This window comes from Petaurus breviceps, unplaced genomic scaffold, assembly GCF_028583685.1.
Source record: "Petaurus breviceps papuanus isolate PSGF00001 unplaced genomic scaffold, PetGlider_PUasm1.0 90925, whole genome shotgun sequence".
NCBI lineage: Eukaryota > Metazoa > Chordata > Mammalia > Diprotodontia > Petauridae > Petaurus > Petaurus breviceps.
The window spans coordinates 9,469,153-9,484,119 of record NW_027187380.1 but is presented as its reverse complement, the minus strand read 5'-3'; the positions used below and the strand labels follow the sequence as shown (position 1 = coordinate 9,484,119).

The 14,967-nt window shown below is 39.8% G+C and overlaps 1 protein-coding gene across 6 annotated transcripts in view; it reads right to left on the bottom strand.

The window, feature by feature from the left end:
* Positions 1 to 14,967, bottom strand: part of TANC2 (tetratricopeptide repeat, ankyrin repeat and coiled-coil containing 2) — a 576,061-nt gene that overhangs the window by 24,204 nt on the left and 536,890 nt on the right. For all 6 annotated transcript variants that reach the window (XM_069076240.1, XM_069076241.1, XM_069076243.1 and 3 more), the window contains 4 exons: positions 12,902 to 13,138; positions 9,657 to 9,842; positions 7,758 to 7,851; positions 1,567 to 1,700 (listed from right to left, as the gene is read on the bottom strand). In XM_069076240.1, the coding sequence (XP_068932341.1) occupies positions 1,567 to 1,700; positions 7,758 to 7,851; positions 9,657 to 9,842; positions 12,902 to 13,138 (651 nt within the window). The remainder of the gene's footprint in view (positions 1 to 1,566; positions 1,701 to 7,757; positions 7,852 to 9,656; positions 9,843 to 12,901; positions 13,139 to 14,967) is intronic.

Below are 14,967 nucleotides of genomic sequence, written 5' to 3'. Positions count from 1 at the left end.
CTTAAGGTCCCTCCTGTGTTGGCCTTCTGTGTATCAGTTTGTTTTTCTATTCCAACCTGAAGGTAAATGAAGGTTGCTAGAATGGTCAGGGGTTGGGCTGGGGACAAAGCAACTGCTCCATGTATGCCTCTCCCTCATGCTTGATCCCAAGTGTCTATGGTGTCCTAGCACAGAGGTGAAAGATTTGAGGGACTGTCATTGTGTTTTACTTTTTTTTTTCTTTTGGAAGGCAGAATTGTATAGTGGAGAGAGCATTAGCTCTGGAGTCAGAAGACTTGGGTTAAATGCTGACTTTGCCACTTACTACTTCTGTGGCCTTGGACAAGTAATCTTCTTTCTCTTGGCAACAGTTTCCTCAATTGTACAAGGAGAAAATAAATCATGATTCTTTAATTCTATGACATTGAATGCAGCATGGTGGTTATTTACATTATTTTATACATTCTGTTTATTGTATATCTGATTTGTGTTAGAAAACTGTAATAAATCCTTAATTGTATTCAAATAAAATGAGCAAAAATTATTTATGTAGATCATTTTATGCAAAATGGATATTTTTTTGTAAAAAGAAAAGTGGGGAATGTGTTACATAAAGTTTGGGAACTATGACCATAATGTGTCATCAGACTCCAACAGAAATCCACATAAATTGTAACTGCATATGTGGGGAATACTTTTGAAAGCAATTCTTTGTGTAATGGTTACTGTATCAAATTTTAAAAGTTGCAAACTTGCAATGAGTCATTATGGCTGAAATCCAATAAAAGAAAACATTTTTGTACTCTATCTTCAATACTGTTCAGCTTCTAGGTCTTCTTGTTCTTTTGGGTATTTCCAAAGGTTACTACCAAATACTCCAATGTAGTAAGTAAACTAGCATTTCATCCAGTATCCAAAAAATTTAAAAGTCCAGGGGCGGCCAGGTGGCGCAGTAAGAGCACCGGCCCCAGAGTCGGGATGACCTGGGATTGAATCTGGGCTCAGATACTTAGCCCCACACCCAGAAATAATAACTGGCCATGTAACCTTGAGCAAGTTACTTAACCCCAATTGCTTAAAAAATTTTTTTTTTAAGTTCATGTAAATGAAGTTCTTTTTGCCATGTTCTGAATTCTACTGTTATAAGAAGAGACAAGAGATCAACTGGCAGGGATTTATTTAGAAATGTAACTTCTAGAGTGTATCATAAGGTAGGTATGGCTTCATCCCAATATTCTCTATCTTTTATATACACAGTACCACACAGTGATAACAAGTGATCATAATGACAACCCTAAAGTGCTTTCTAAATATTTGTAAAAAGACCAAATTAGGTTCCAAGTAGTTTTGGTGTTATGCATATTCTAATTCTTTCAAAACTACAATCTATTTGTGATATATATAGTTGGTTAACCAGAACAGCCAGTTAACCAACACGGCCCTATTCTAGATGAATGAAAATTTATTAAACTCCTTTCTATACTGAGGGAGGCATTGCTTGTGGCCCACTGGTTCCACACATTAAAAAAAATAAGTTTTGGTTGGGATTGCCTTAAGCTCATATAGTAATATATCCATCTCACTTACCTGCCAATGACCTTGCCGAACAGTGCTGAATAAGGGCACTGCCCCCCGACGATTTGGCTGGGCCACTGCTGCCCCTTGTTCCAAAAGAAGGCGACATACATCTAGCTTGCCCCTTCCAGCTGCAGCCGTCAGGGCTAAGGAGAAAAAGATATAGTCTGAGAATTGTCTATTCTCATCCTTTCATATCTCAGCTTTCTGTATGGCAACCAGTATGATATTTGAAGAATACAACTGCTATTTAACTGAGATCAATGTGTTTTGCAAGAAATTAGGGCCTAACATGGCCACTTTGCCATTTGCCCTGCAGTTGTCTCCTTCCTGCCTCCCCTCCCCCAAATAATGACCCTGCAGACCTAGACCACCAGAGACCATCCAAACCCTACCTCCCCATCCAGTTAATCTTCTTGGCTTTGACACTTCTCCCTGGGGCTAAGCTATCTTGATTAGGTGGTGAAAACTCACTTAACTCACTGTAGCTAAGAAGATCCAGACCATGCTTCATTTCCTGTCTAGCAATCTACCAGGAAACCAAGGTCTGCCCAGCTTGGCATTTTGCCATCTTCTCTGCCACTGTGAGTATACCCCATCTACCTCTTGCTATTGGAACATTAATCAAATTAATGCTATCATTATATTGCAAAATGTGAGACAATCTACTGCCATGAGGCTCCACTCAATCCCCAAACCAAAATTTCCTACCTCGGCCCATACTGCCCTCTATGTGATATATCTCCCTATTAGAATTTAAGTTATCTGGGGGCAGGGAATGTCTTACTTTTGTACTTGTATCCTCAGCCCTTGAAAATAGTTAGGTACTTAGTGAATACTTGTTCACTCATTTATTTTAGTGAACTTAAGTTTTAAAAGGAAAATATTCAAAGGAAACAAATAAAAACCAGTGGTTACAAATTTGCAGCAAATGGGGTGGTAACAATAAACTAGACAATCACCAGCAGAGAAACTAAGTCTCTTCTGTTTTTCCTTCTCATGTGATCACTTCTCCTTTGGTCTTTTCTTCTCTCTTCAGGTGCCCTTTCCCCATTTTCCTTCCTACATTTCTCCTATTAATTTATCAAGCTCTGCCTTGATAGAAGGTCTTTTGGAAAGATAATCTCCATCTGAATCTGTTGAGAACACTTCTTCCTACTGTAATGGGACACTAACAGAGAAATTTCCTATGCTAGTAAATAGATGTTTCTGACGTAACTGATTTTATCATAAGCCTGAAGATACATGGTGTCTAAACTCAGGAGGGAGGCTTTCCTTGTGCTGTGTCTCAAACCTACCAGAGATAGCATTATCTTCTTATCCCACCCCCCATCCCCCAACTCCCCACCTGAAGTAGCCTCATGCCAGGAAATGATACTGTTTCTGGCATTTAGACTAAAGTGGTCACTGACTATGAAAATTATTAATACTCTTTTCTGTTTCATAGATTGTAGTGCTGTTTTGAAAAAGCAGCACAGGGAGGAGAACAAGTGGACCTTTCTAGTACTATAGATATGGGGAGAGGTAGTTGTAGAAATTGTCAGAGTGCCTTATATTTCTCTTTATTGCTTGTTATTTATCTTGCATTCTCTTTAAAGTGTCCTTGTCTTACTATGATGTCACATATTTAATTCTTGGTTGGAGGCTGAAGCAATTTAGAGGAACATAAATGACTGTGAGCAAGGATTTTGAATAGATGATAGACACAGACAGGTTCTTGGAACCTGGATGTGGCAGGAGGCACCATAATACTCTTGGTTCTGATATCTCAAAAAACAGTAGTCCTGAGGACCTGGGCCAACTTTCTTTATTTTCATTAGATTTCTAGTGCACTTTCAATCATTAATTCATTCTGTCTCCTTTGGTAGAGCCAGAACTTCTTAAAGTCTCAGGCCTGGAGAAGGGGAGTGATGTGTGACAAAGACTTTTATCCTCCTGGGTGAAATACTATAGACCCCATGAAATACAGGGATACAGTAAGCTTCACACAATTATTAGCAAGAAAGGCGAGTTAAGTTTTTTTTTTTTGCCATATAGAGACTTAAATAATCTTACCTTCATATCACTTTTAATTCTTTGTGACATAAATATGCAAAATGGTGGGGATTCTATACTACCTATGTCATCCATTGGCTATAGTTTCAATTGAAGAAATAGTTTATGTTTTCTTCTAAACTCTTCCATGAAATGTGTGGTTGTCTTATTTCCCTAGGGAGCTCCAAATATGTGGGCTTGTTTCTTATAAAAATGGGTGAGGTGTGGAGGATGCTGAAATTACTGCAATGGTAAGATGATGACAGGACTGCTACTTTATTTTAAAGGGAAAAAAGGATATTTTTCTGAGCTCATAAAGAAAATAGGCTCCACTCCTTACTTTGAGTGGCATACCTCACCCAATCACAAACTGGAAAACAACTTTTGTTCAGCACAGCCAATCTTTAACTCTGGAAACCTAACCAGACACAAACAAAAACTTCCTATATGGCCAGCTGCAATCTTCCCTATTTAACTGTTAATGTATGCCTTTTGTTTATGAGTCTGATTGGTTCTCATCATTCGCTTAACTCTTATGTAAAGTCAATCTATCTTTAATTGTCATACGAGCAACATTTAAGGTATCTTTGCTTACTCCAGAAGAAAGAGACTTTGTGACATCTCACTGGTGATGCATTTAGAAAGTATCTTTAGCCTAAAAATTGACCTATATAGGACTTGTCTTTATGTATGTTTAGATTTATTTTTAGACTTCGCAAAATCAACCCTTCTCATTTTTGTGGAGGTCCTTTTAGGGAGTTAAATGGTTCAATGTTCTCTGAGGTGAAAGCAGTGTTCCTTGCCTTAGAAGACTGATGTAAGAGTCTTACCTGACCTAGAAGCTCTCTTATATCATGTAATCCAGATATGTTTCCTGGTACTTTAATTTCAGTAATTCAGAAATTTCAATAGTTCATGAAAAACCTCTAGTTCTAGGCACAGATTTGTTCCTGGCTGTGACCCAAGGGGCAACACAAGAGCTATGTTGTACTGGGCAGTTATTAGCAATTACAAGAAGTACTTTATGATATTTAAAAGAAATGAATATTTCTGAACTCTTTCTGACAACTATTTTTATTCTAGAAGTAGCTGCTAGACATCAGAGAGTGCAAGTTTTAGAGTCAGTAAAGCCTGAATTCAAATCCAGTCTCAGAAATTTACTAGCTGTTGTGACCTTGGGCAAGTCATTTGTCCTCTGTATGTTTCAATTTCCTCATCTGTAAAGTGGGAATAATAACACCCCCCTACCTCCCAGGGTTGTTTGTAAAGATCAAGTGAGATAATAATTGTTAAGTGTTTAATAATAGTGAATATATGGCAATAATAAATGCTAGCTATTATTATTATACCAAACTTCTATTTTAAAGATTTGGTAAAGCCCAAAGAATTCCATTTTTAGAGAAGGCTCTCTGGAAAATGTTCAGGTGGTATGATACTATGCCAAATTGGTAAATTATATTTATATTGGAGGTAGTATCCTACTTGGATCTGGTTTTATTGTGCCATTGCTGGTGCTTAGGTTAGGATGTAATGTGGGATTCAGATGCAGGTGAGAGTAGATGGTGTCATTAATACTAGCAGTGAATTGCACTCCACACAACTAAGCAAGAGAACTAAATAAGACTGATCTACTTTCAAAATCTATAAGCATGAAATTACTTTGGTTACATTTCACACAGTTTTCTTTAAAAATAAAAAATCCTTAAGATCCTTTTTGAAGCAAAGAAAAATTTCCAGGTAAAGCCAGTCCTGTAAATGACAAATGGCTCTTAGAACAATGTGATAAATCCCCCCTTCCTAAAGACTTGTAACAAATTTTGCTCACTGGTTTTCAGAGTGTGGTGAGGTTTCTCTGAGTCATACATGCTCCTTTCTCCATGGGAACCATATAAGGCCAGATACAGATAGAAGAAGTAGCCTGGAGATGGGAAGACTCTGTGTGTAGAGTAAATAAGGAAGAAGCTAAAAGTGATTGGAATAGAACACAGTGAGGTGGACTGACTCTCTTGTCTCCTCCATAACTAGGAAAAACTGGTGTAGTTACCGATTAGCCTGGGGATATGGGTCCTATGGAGGTGAGCAGAAAAAACACATATTAGTCACTGCTACCCAAAAGAACATGACAAGCTAGTGCTTATTTCATGGTCTCTCCAGGGGCTTGAGATGCTCTAAGGCAGCTTCCTTAGCATCCTTTTAATCAGGAAACTCCTGTGGCTGAGCCAGTCCTCCTAGGGAAAATCTGCAAATATAGCAGCTCTCTAAGGTTGGTCCTGATTTGGGTCCATAGCCCTGAGGCAGGGAGGGAAGGGAACATGGAGTATTTTGTCATTTTGTTTCCTTCTTTTCTGTGCTGTCCCATGAGAAGTCTGTGAAAGCCTGTGGGTGGAAATGAAATTAGCCAGATGATGACAGCTAGATGAAGGAAGATGCTATTGGGTAGAGTGGAGCAATTGCAGAGAGAAGTGGGAAGAGACCATGATGTTCTAGGTACCTGATTTAGAAAACCTGTTATGTAAAATATCCCAAGTACCATAGGTGATAGAGAAGGGCAATCCAGCTTAGTGAATTGATTATCAGGGTCATTCAACGACCCACATTTTCCTTATATAAAATTTTCATCATTTAAAGAGTAAGCCCTACATAAACGTAATTGATTCTTTTTAAGGATTTCTCTCATACACAGAACTATAAGAACTTCCTTATGGCCATTACTGTGATTATCTTTTCTACAGTTCCCCAGCCTCCACCATCACCAGATGGCCACCACTCTCTCAGCCTCACCAGTGGTGATAGAAACAGCTGGTAACCCTGGAAACAATAGGACTGCTCATATATTTGGCAGGATTTTAGGTAGAGGAGGGGTCATAGGCAGACTGTAGAGATGAACAGAATTCACTTTCTTTAGCTAAGTCACAAAACTAGAGTAATGATTGTAACTATTGTGGTAAGATCATTTTCTTGAGCTTCCAGACTCCTTCAAGGTCAGGCTTCTATGGCAGGTGGTCTTATCTGCCTGCATCTGGCCTTAGGAAAAAGAAGGAATATCAAAAAAGTAAATTCTTGAGCTAGATACCATTCCTCAGGCTGCTAGTGAAAGCAGTGAAACCATTTAGTTATTTTGCTCTGTTTCCTAATCTAGTAATTCAGCACTGCTTTTAGATGGGTTCTCTTATTTCTAATAACACTCTGGCCTTAAACCAAAATAACATTCTCCTTGCTTAGGGGAACACCCCCTGCAAAATTGGCCATCTGAATATGTGCATGATTCTCCTGGCAGATAGGAGGCATTTCTATGGTGAAACCGTGGTTTTCTAGCTTCTAACATACCACAAAAGTTACTGATATTATTTCAGATACTTCAGTTTAGACTTAGGAGAAGCTGACAGTCATTTTTCCAAGAAGGACAAAAGAAAAAGCCTACTTGTGCAGCAAGGCTCAGCTAATTTAGTGAATTATTTTTTACAGACTGATGGGAAAAGAGAGGGGGGGAATGGATTTAGGATTTGCATCAGCTTTTTCTCTAGTACAGTAACTTAACTTTAACATATGGCTCCAGGGGCAGCCAGGTGGCACAGTGAATAAGAGTGCCGGCCCCAGCGTCGGGAGACCTGGGATTGGTTCTGGCTTCAGATACTCGGCACCCACACAAAAATAACTGGCCGTGTAATCTTGAGCAAGTTACTTAACCCTGATTGCTTTAAAAAAAACAAAACAAAACAAAAAACATATAGCTCCAACATGACAAGCAACACTAAGGACTGGCAGAAGGACTATATTTAACATATGCATTTATAATAGAACATGGAGAGTTATTTTCATGGGAGAACCCTTAGTTACTCCAAGGAGTCAAAGGAAGAAAAAACAGACAATTCCCTACTATTCTAATCTGGCACAGCATAAGGAAACTTTTAGTGTCTCAAAAACATTTAGAAACAGTAGGGGGAAATATCATACAGAACTCTGGTAATGGAAATGGGGCAAGTCCCAAAGCGGTGGTGGGGCGGGGGGTGAAAGTGAACATTTTTGGGGTTTTAGCCACTGTGGCTACTATGGTAATTCTATCACCCTCCCACATAGAGTTGTATATGGTAGAACACTATCAAAGAGGCTCTAAGCAAACATGACCCAGGGACAAGAGACGGCTAAGCAAAGATGCCCATGGAAATTACCTGTCTCTCCCCAGAGGCTGTCAAAGCTGTTGATCTGGGCTCGTTCTACTTCTTCTTCATCTTTTTCTGGAAGATCGAGCAGGTAGGAGACGATCTGAAACAAAATGTCACATCGGATCAAACTTGACGGTGATATGGGCTATTGACAACTTGACCATTGCCCTTTGAATAAAGAGTGTCAGATGAAATTCGTGACATCCAGGTTGGAGTGAACCTCCTAATATTACAAGTTCTTAGAAGAGAAAAGCCAATCAAGAGTCACCAGGATGAGCTTTTATTTTAGGATATAATGGATCAGTAATTTTCAAGCCTTCTAGAACATAAATTATATACCCAGTATGTGTCCCTTTCAGACGCTGATTCTTTAGACTTTAAACTGAATCATATACTTAATATTTTTTTTGAAAATGAGTAAGCAAAATAAAAATATGGAGAAATAGGGGCCTGAAACCTGGGTCCTATGACTCTATCACTAGCATTCCTTCCACCTCCCATTCAGTGGTCTCTTGTGGATACATTAGGTGAGCTGCTATGGTTGGTCACATTAATAAGGAATGACTATAGTTACAGAAAATGAGTACTGCCATAATTTTTAAGCTGAAAGAAAAGGTCTCATTATTAAACTCCACTATAGTGAATACACTGCCTATTATTCTTGTTAATGGAGAAGAGTTTCACTGCACATCTCGACATCTGTTGGACTTGATTCTTACCTTTCTATTTCAGAGATCTACAAAACCCATCAAGAATCTCCCTAGAAGTTTGTATCACCAGTTCATTAGGTGATCTAAGAGCAGCAAATGTTGCTGGTTCTTTCTTAGTTGGTAAAATCCATGCCATTTTTTGCCAGTTTCCCAGAATGAAGGTACAATAAAAGCCAAATCAATCTAGGAAAAGGGTAAAGTCTGAATTAATTTGCAATACTCCTAGAGAAATGCTGACGTGCCTAGGCTGGCTAGGTGTGGGTGAAATCGTCATTACAAACCTGGTGGGCAAGGGAAGCTGCTTTCAACCTGCAGCTAACTGACACTGTGGTTAACAGATATATGAATAAAGGAGAGGAAATTAATATATCCTGATACATGATAACTTTTATGATTGGTTAGGGCTAATTTGGGGAAACTATCTCAATACATATATCAAAGAAACTAGGAATTTAGGACCACAGTGGGCATAATGTATGTATTATTGGTTATAGTGAATGCATACTGGTGACTGAGTAATGGACCAGAAGGGAATGGACCACTGTAATGGACCAGAAGGGAAAGAAGGGGTAAACGGGGGAGGGCAAAAAAACTTGTTCTACTTTTCTCTCTCAATATCTAGGGTTGCTGCCCTTATTTCTAGACTCCACAGAAGTTTCTGGTGATTGTTACTGACTTAATTAATTTCACGTACAAGTAGTGAAATAATTTGGCATTTTTATAAGCGACTCTTAAAGAATCATGTGATAGGATAGAACTAAGGGTCTTTGCTATTCAGGAATATGAAAAACAAAAGCAGTTATAGTTTCTTGTTTCTCTAAGGATCCAACTATATTTTGAGTGCAGCATTCCTTAGCCCTGATAAAAGAGATATGAATTCAGTGGAAATCTACTTCCCTGGGAAAGAGTCTCCCAGAATACAGTTCTACCAGTTAAGGGCACAGACTGAGGGCCCATATTTTAAACCTGCTGGAATAACCAGGACAAATTCTAGTGACATTTAGAGAGTAGGGTGGCTTTTGGGGTCTATTCAACATACCACAACAGTGCCTATATAGGCAACATAACATCAATCTTTACCAAAATACTTCGACTTGGTTTACAACTTCCTAATAAAGTAACCCTTCTACCCTAATTCTTGTCTCCTAGGTCTACTGTAACCCACAGAATAAACCCACAGAACCCTATTTCTTACCTCTGTATACCCCATGCTGGCTGCGGCAATGAGGGCTTGTTGAATGGCATGGCTTTTCTTAAACACCCCTTGCTGCTGACCAGCCATTGTCCAGTCACACTGAATCAGGAACTTGACAACCTCCAGATGGCCTCTGAGTGCAGCATGAACCAGTGCACACTGCCCATTTTTGTCCAAGTGATCCACCTAAGGAGGAGGAGAAAGGAGAAGACTAAGTCTTCTGGCTGGGAAGTCAGAGTATTGACAGAGTTCCTAGGACTGTGTTCCCAGAGAAGCATAATATGGCATTTTTTGGCATCCTCCTCCCTCAATCACTGAAGTAATCACTGAATGGAAGATGCTTTGCCTCCCTGGTTAGGCAATCTGTTGGATACAACTGTGCGGGATTTTCCCTCCAGGGATAAATCCCTAATCATAGTGTTGCTTTTACACTAAAACAAAAACAAAAACAATCTCTGCTGTAGCATTTTTGTTTTCCCAAGGCAAGCCCCTTTATCCTCAAACAGTTTCTTTTAGATTAAAATTTGATAGATTGTAGCTGCCTGTACCAGATTAAAATAGTCTTTGAAACCACAGTGAAGAAAGAACATAGCAAGTCTCAAAATCATGGCTTTTCTAAACAAAGAATCTTATACTATGATTCACATGTTACACAGGGAGGCCAGCCAGCCTTGCGGCCCAGACCACTTCACCTCCCTGTGGGGAAGGCGGCTACTACTCTCCATTCATGGTCCTGAGGATCTGGTCAAACTGGCAGGGGGCACTGAGAGTTCAACGTACCAGGCTCCCATAGCACTATTTTTGAATTTTGTGTTGGCTAAAGGGCCAAACAGTACTGTCATATAAAAAGGAGACAGCCCCTGCTCTCAAGGAACTCACTCTCTAGTTGGAGGAGGAAAGACAAAAGGGCAGGTTCAGAGGAAGGGTGGCTGGAGGGGCTTGGAAGGGGGTGGTGAAAGGGAAGATAGCAAGCTCCAGCAGACCTGAGGATGCACTGATAGGTAAATTAAATGAGGCAGGGAGCCTATAAGGGGCTGACCCATCACCACTGGGAAGAGAAAAGTGGACCCATGGGTTGGAGTGCAGTGGAGGGTTCCCTCAGGCAAGGGTTTAATCATGGATGGTTGGAAGGATAAAAGAAGATGGAAGTCTGGGAGTGGGGTCAAGACATCTACCTTGAATTAGGGGAGAGGGAATAGCAGACATGGCACCAGTTTTTGCTAAGGCCTTCCAGGTGCTTCCAACAGACCCTGGGGCAGATTAAAGGAAAAGAGTGACACAGCAGCCAAAAATGTTTGTAATCTTAGGTCACATAAAGAGAGGTATATTGTTTAGAGAGAGGGAAGCTGAAGGAGAAGACACAGGTCTTATTGGCTAGCCTTTCAAGGGTGGGGTACCTATGGCCTTCTAGGTCCTTGGGTGCAGCCTTTTACTGAGTCCAAGTTTTACAGAAAAAATCTTTTTATTAAGGGGATTTGTTCTGTGAAGTTTGGATTCAGTCAAAGGGCAGCATTTGAAGACCTAGAGGGTTACATGTGGCCTTGAGGCTGCAGGTTTCCCATTTCGGCCTTGATCTTCTCCTTAAAAAGAAGGATAGCTCATCTTCAGAGAGTAAAGGTGACAAGGGTAGAGTTGAGGGACTTAAAGGTAGAGAAAATTTGCAGAGCTAATAAATGTGGAAAATGAAATGGGGAAGGAACAAGAGACATACAAAATAATTGTCAAGTGGTAGGGAAGGGTTGACCGAGATTCAAAAAAACCATGAATATATAGATACAGAAATTAAATGAGACTCTATATAAACAAAAAGGAAGGTAGAATCAAAAGTGTAAATAAAGCACTGGGTCTGAAGTGAGGAATACCTGAGGTTCAGATCTGGCCTCAGATATTTACTAGCTATGTGACACTTAACATGTGTCTGCCTCAGTTTCCTCAATTGTAAAATGGGGATTATCTCATAGAGTGGGACCAAATGAGATACTATCTATAAAGAGCTTAGCACAATGTTTAGCACATAGAAGGTGCTTAATAAATGCTTGTTCACCTCCCTTCACCCTGTGCTAAGAGCCCAAATGCTTTGAAATCTGCTAAAAAGTCTCAAGTCCAGCCTCCTCCCTGACCCTTCTACAGTAAAGGGCATCACATTTCTCAGAACAAACCCTGAATACTAGCTTTGCAAAGAGGTCACTTACATATCTTATGTTTCACAATGAAACCACTTAAATCCATAGTTTGCTCTCAGGGCTGAAATAAAACTTTTTGAAAAACCACAAACCGTTTCCAGAAGCCTATGATATTGGTATGACCAGCAATTTTCTTTTCACCAAATGTCTGAAGCTGGATACAGTTGCACCAATGACCTTTCAAACACCACAAAGTAAACACATAATCAGCAGAAATTATTCTCAGAAAATTGGATGGAATGATTCAAGTGTGTTTTGTATTGTAGAAACACTTCTAGGTGTCACCAGTAAGGTCTACTACTTGTAAGGAGTCCAACCTTTGGTCAGGATTTTACTCCTCGAGATCCTGTAAAGCTCTTCTTAGATATATACTTAGGGACGTAGTCTCCTGGTAATATAAGGTGACTCAGGCCATTTTCCTATTTTCATAGACAGCTTATCTCTTCTTTACATTCAAGCTGATAACACTACTGGTCATTATCCTCTGAAAAGGACTATAAATTTACAGGTGACGTTTGTCGTTCAGACATTTCTGTCATGTCTGATTCTTTGTGACCCCCTTTGGGGTTTTCTTTGCAAAGATACTAGGATGGCTTGCCATTTCCTTCTCTTGCTCTTTGACAGATGAGGAAACTGAGGCAAACAGGGTTTAGTGACTTGCCCCAAGTTACACAGCTAGGATGTGTCTGAGGCCATATTTGAACTCAAGAAGATGACTGTGTCCACCTCGACACCCAGCTGCCCCTGGTGACACTTTACTGTCTCCTTTGAAGCCTCAATTGTTCAGCTTGTTTCTTGGGGACTTATTGGTGCTACTGCTTAATATAATTTTCCAACTACCTTTCAAAGGCCTTTAGGATTATGCAGGACATTGTGAGGCAGTGGTGAAAATGATGCATTCACTGCCAGCATCATTCCTGATCCAACTTTAAACTGTAAATGCTACAGTTACTTATCCCCATATAAGCTAGCAGGGCAACTATATGGAATGATATTGAATCTGTTCAAGTAGAAAAGAAGAAATAGCTAAGGTAGGCATAGAAGCAAATCCAGAAACATTACCTTGGCTCGTCTTTTGCAGAGCAGTACAACAATGCTTAGGAACCCAGCTGCTGCAGCATATCCTAGAGGAGTAAGGCCACTTTCTGAAGACACATCTACATTAGCCCCAAACTCCAACAGCAGGGCCACCATCTCTGTATAACCAAGGTGTGACTGGACACACAAAATTGGGGCATTATTTAAGACTTCTGTTCGGTAATTGATGTTAGCACCTCCCAAAATCAGCAATCGACTGACCTGAAAAGCCAGAACAAAAAAAGCAATTAGGAATGGCCCCTCATACCCTCTTGAACCCACTGTTATTTACTGAACTGAGATCTGGGATAGTACTAACACTGGCTTCTTTTTTGAAATCATCAGCCTTTCCCCAGACTAATCCATTAATTCTCTGCTGGCTACGTTTGGCACTAATTGACCTTATTCTGAGCAGGGAAACTAGAATCTGATTCCTCTGAATCCATTTAGGCATATCAGGGTCAGGGTTAAGAGGATGTTGGGTCTTTACCCTCTTCCTCTCCCTTCCCTATGATGCCACTGCCAAGTTTGAAAAAGGGTTAAGCTATAACTCAGAATGCATTTTCCCATGAAAGCAATGTTATAAATGGTGGGTGTATGAAGCAAAAATAGGACTTATTGGTACCTATACTTTGGGTACATTATTGGTCATAAAGGCTTTTGGGGTAGGAAAATTATCCACTATTTTTAACAATGTTTCTGTGAGAGATGTATGTCAAGTTCCACAAAAATAACATAAATGGATTTCTGGAACATAGACTGGGAACTGCCTACACTTTCCCTTGATGACATCTTGCCCAACTCTAAACTTCAGAAACATGTGGCCACTGAAACATTTTCCATTTTCTCTACTGTTCTGTAAAGGATGACAGGTGGACAGCAAGGTTTCTAACTCTACTGTTAACTGTGTAATTGGACCCACTGTGATGAACTCGTGAAAGGTCATTTGCATCACTGGAGGGAACTACTGAATCCATGTGATTATAGTCCTATTTGAATATCTGAAAGCAGAGTTAAGAATATGTTATTTGAATTCAGTCAGTGATAGTCCCAACTCCTTAAATCCAATTCACAAGCAAGCCAAGACACCACACTGGGATGTCACCGGTTCTCTTTGAGAAATGAAGCACAAACAACAACATTGATGCCTTTTTTCCCCTTCCATTTGAACTGCTTGGACTTTTCTGGATTCTCAGACTTTGAGGTATTGTTTGCCATTCAATTGTTTCAGTAGTGTCTCTGTGACTCCATTCAGGGTTTTCTTGGCAAAGATACTAGAGTGCTTTGCCATTTCCCTCTCCAGCTCATTTTACAGATGAGAAACTGGGTCAAATGGGTTCAAGAGACTTGCCCAGGGTCACACAACTAGTAAGTATCTGAGGCTGGATTTGGACCCACATCCTCGTGACTCTAGACCTGGAGCTATATATACTATTCCACCTAGCTGCCCCACTCCTAGACACAGAGACATACTGCACTTATTGTATAACTCAGTATCTTTCTAAGACTGATCCAATATTCTGAGTTCTTGGTATATATTTTAGTCCCAACCAATGTACCCTTTTGTGAGCTTTTCATATCTATCATGATGTTTGATCATCTCCCAGTGGTGAAGCACCTGGAGTTGTCAAAGATTTTTTCAAGTTTCTGCAGTTGACTAAAGACCAACACTCAGACTTGGAAGAGGACATAAAAATTATTCTTTGACACTATTAACTGATCACAAATGGGAAAGGTGCTACAAAGTAATGATCTCTAAAATTTTTTTTTTTTTGCTTTTTGGAGGGAGGAAGGCAGGGCTTTGGGGTTGGGGTTAAGTGACTTGCCCAAGGCCACACAGCTAGTTTTGTGTTGTGTCTGAGGTAAAATTTGAACTCGGGTCCTCCTGATTCCAGGGCCAGTGCTCTATTCACTGTACCACCTAGCTGTCCGGATCTCTAAATTTTTAAAAATTATGTACCACTACCTAAAAAATGTTTGACCATGTGTCCCCCATAATATGTATATATTTATAAATTATACATGTATGACTGTACTAATATCTTATAAAC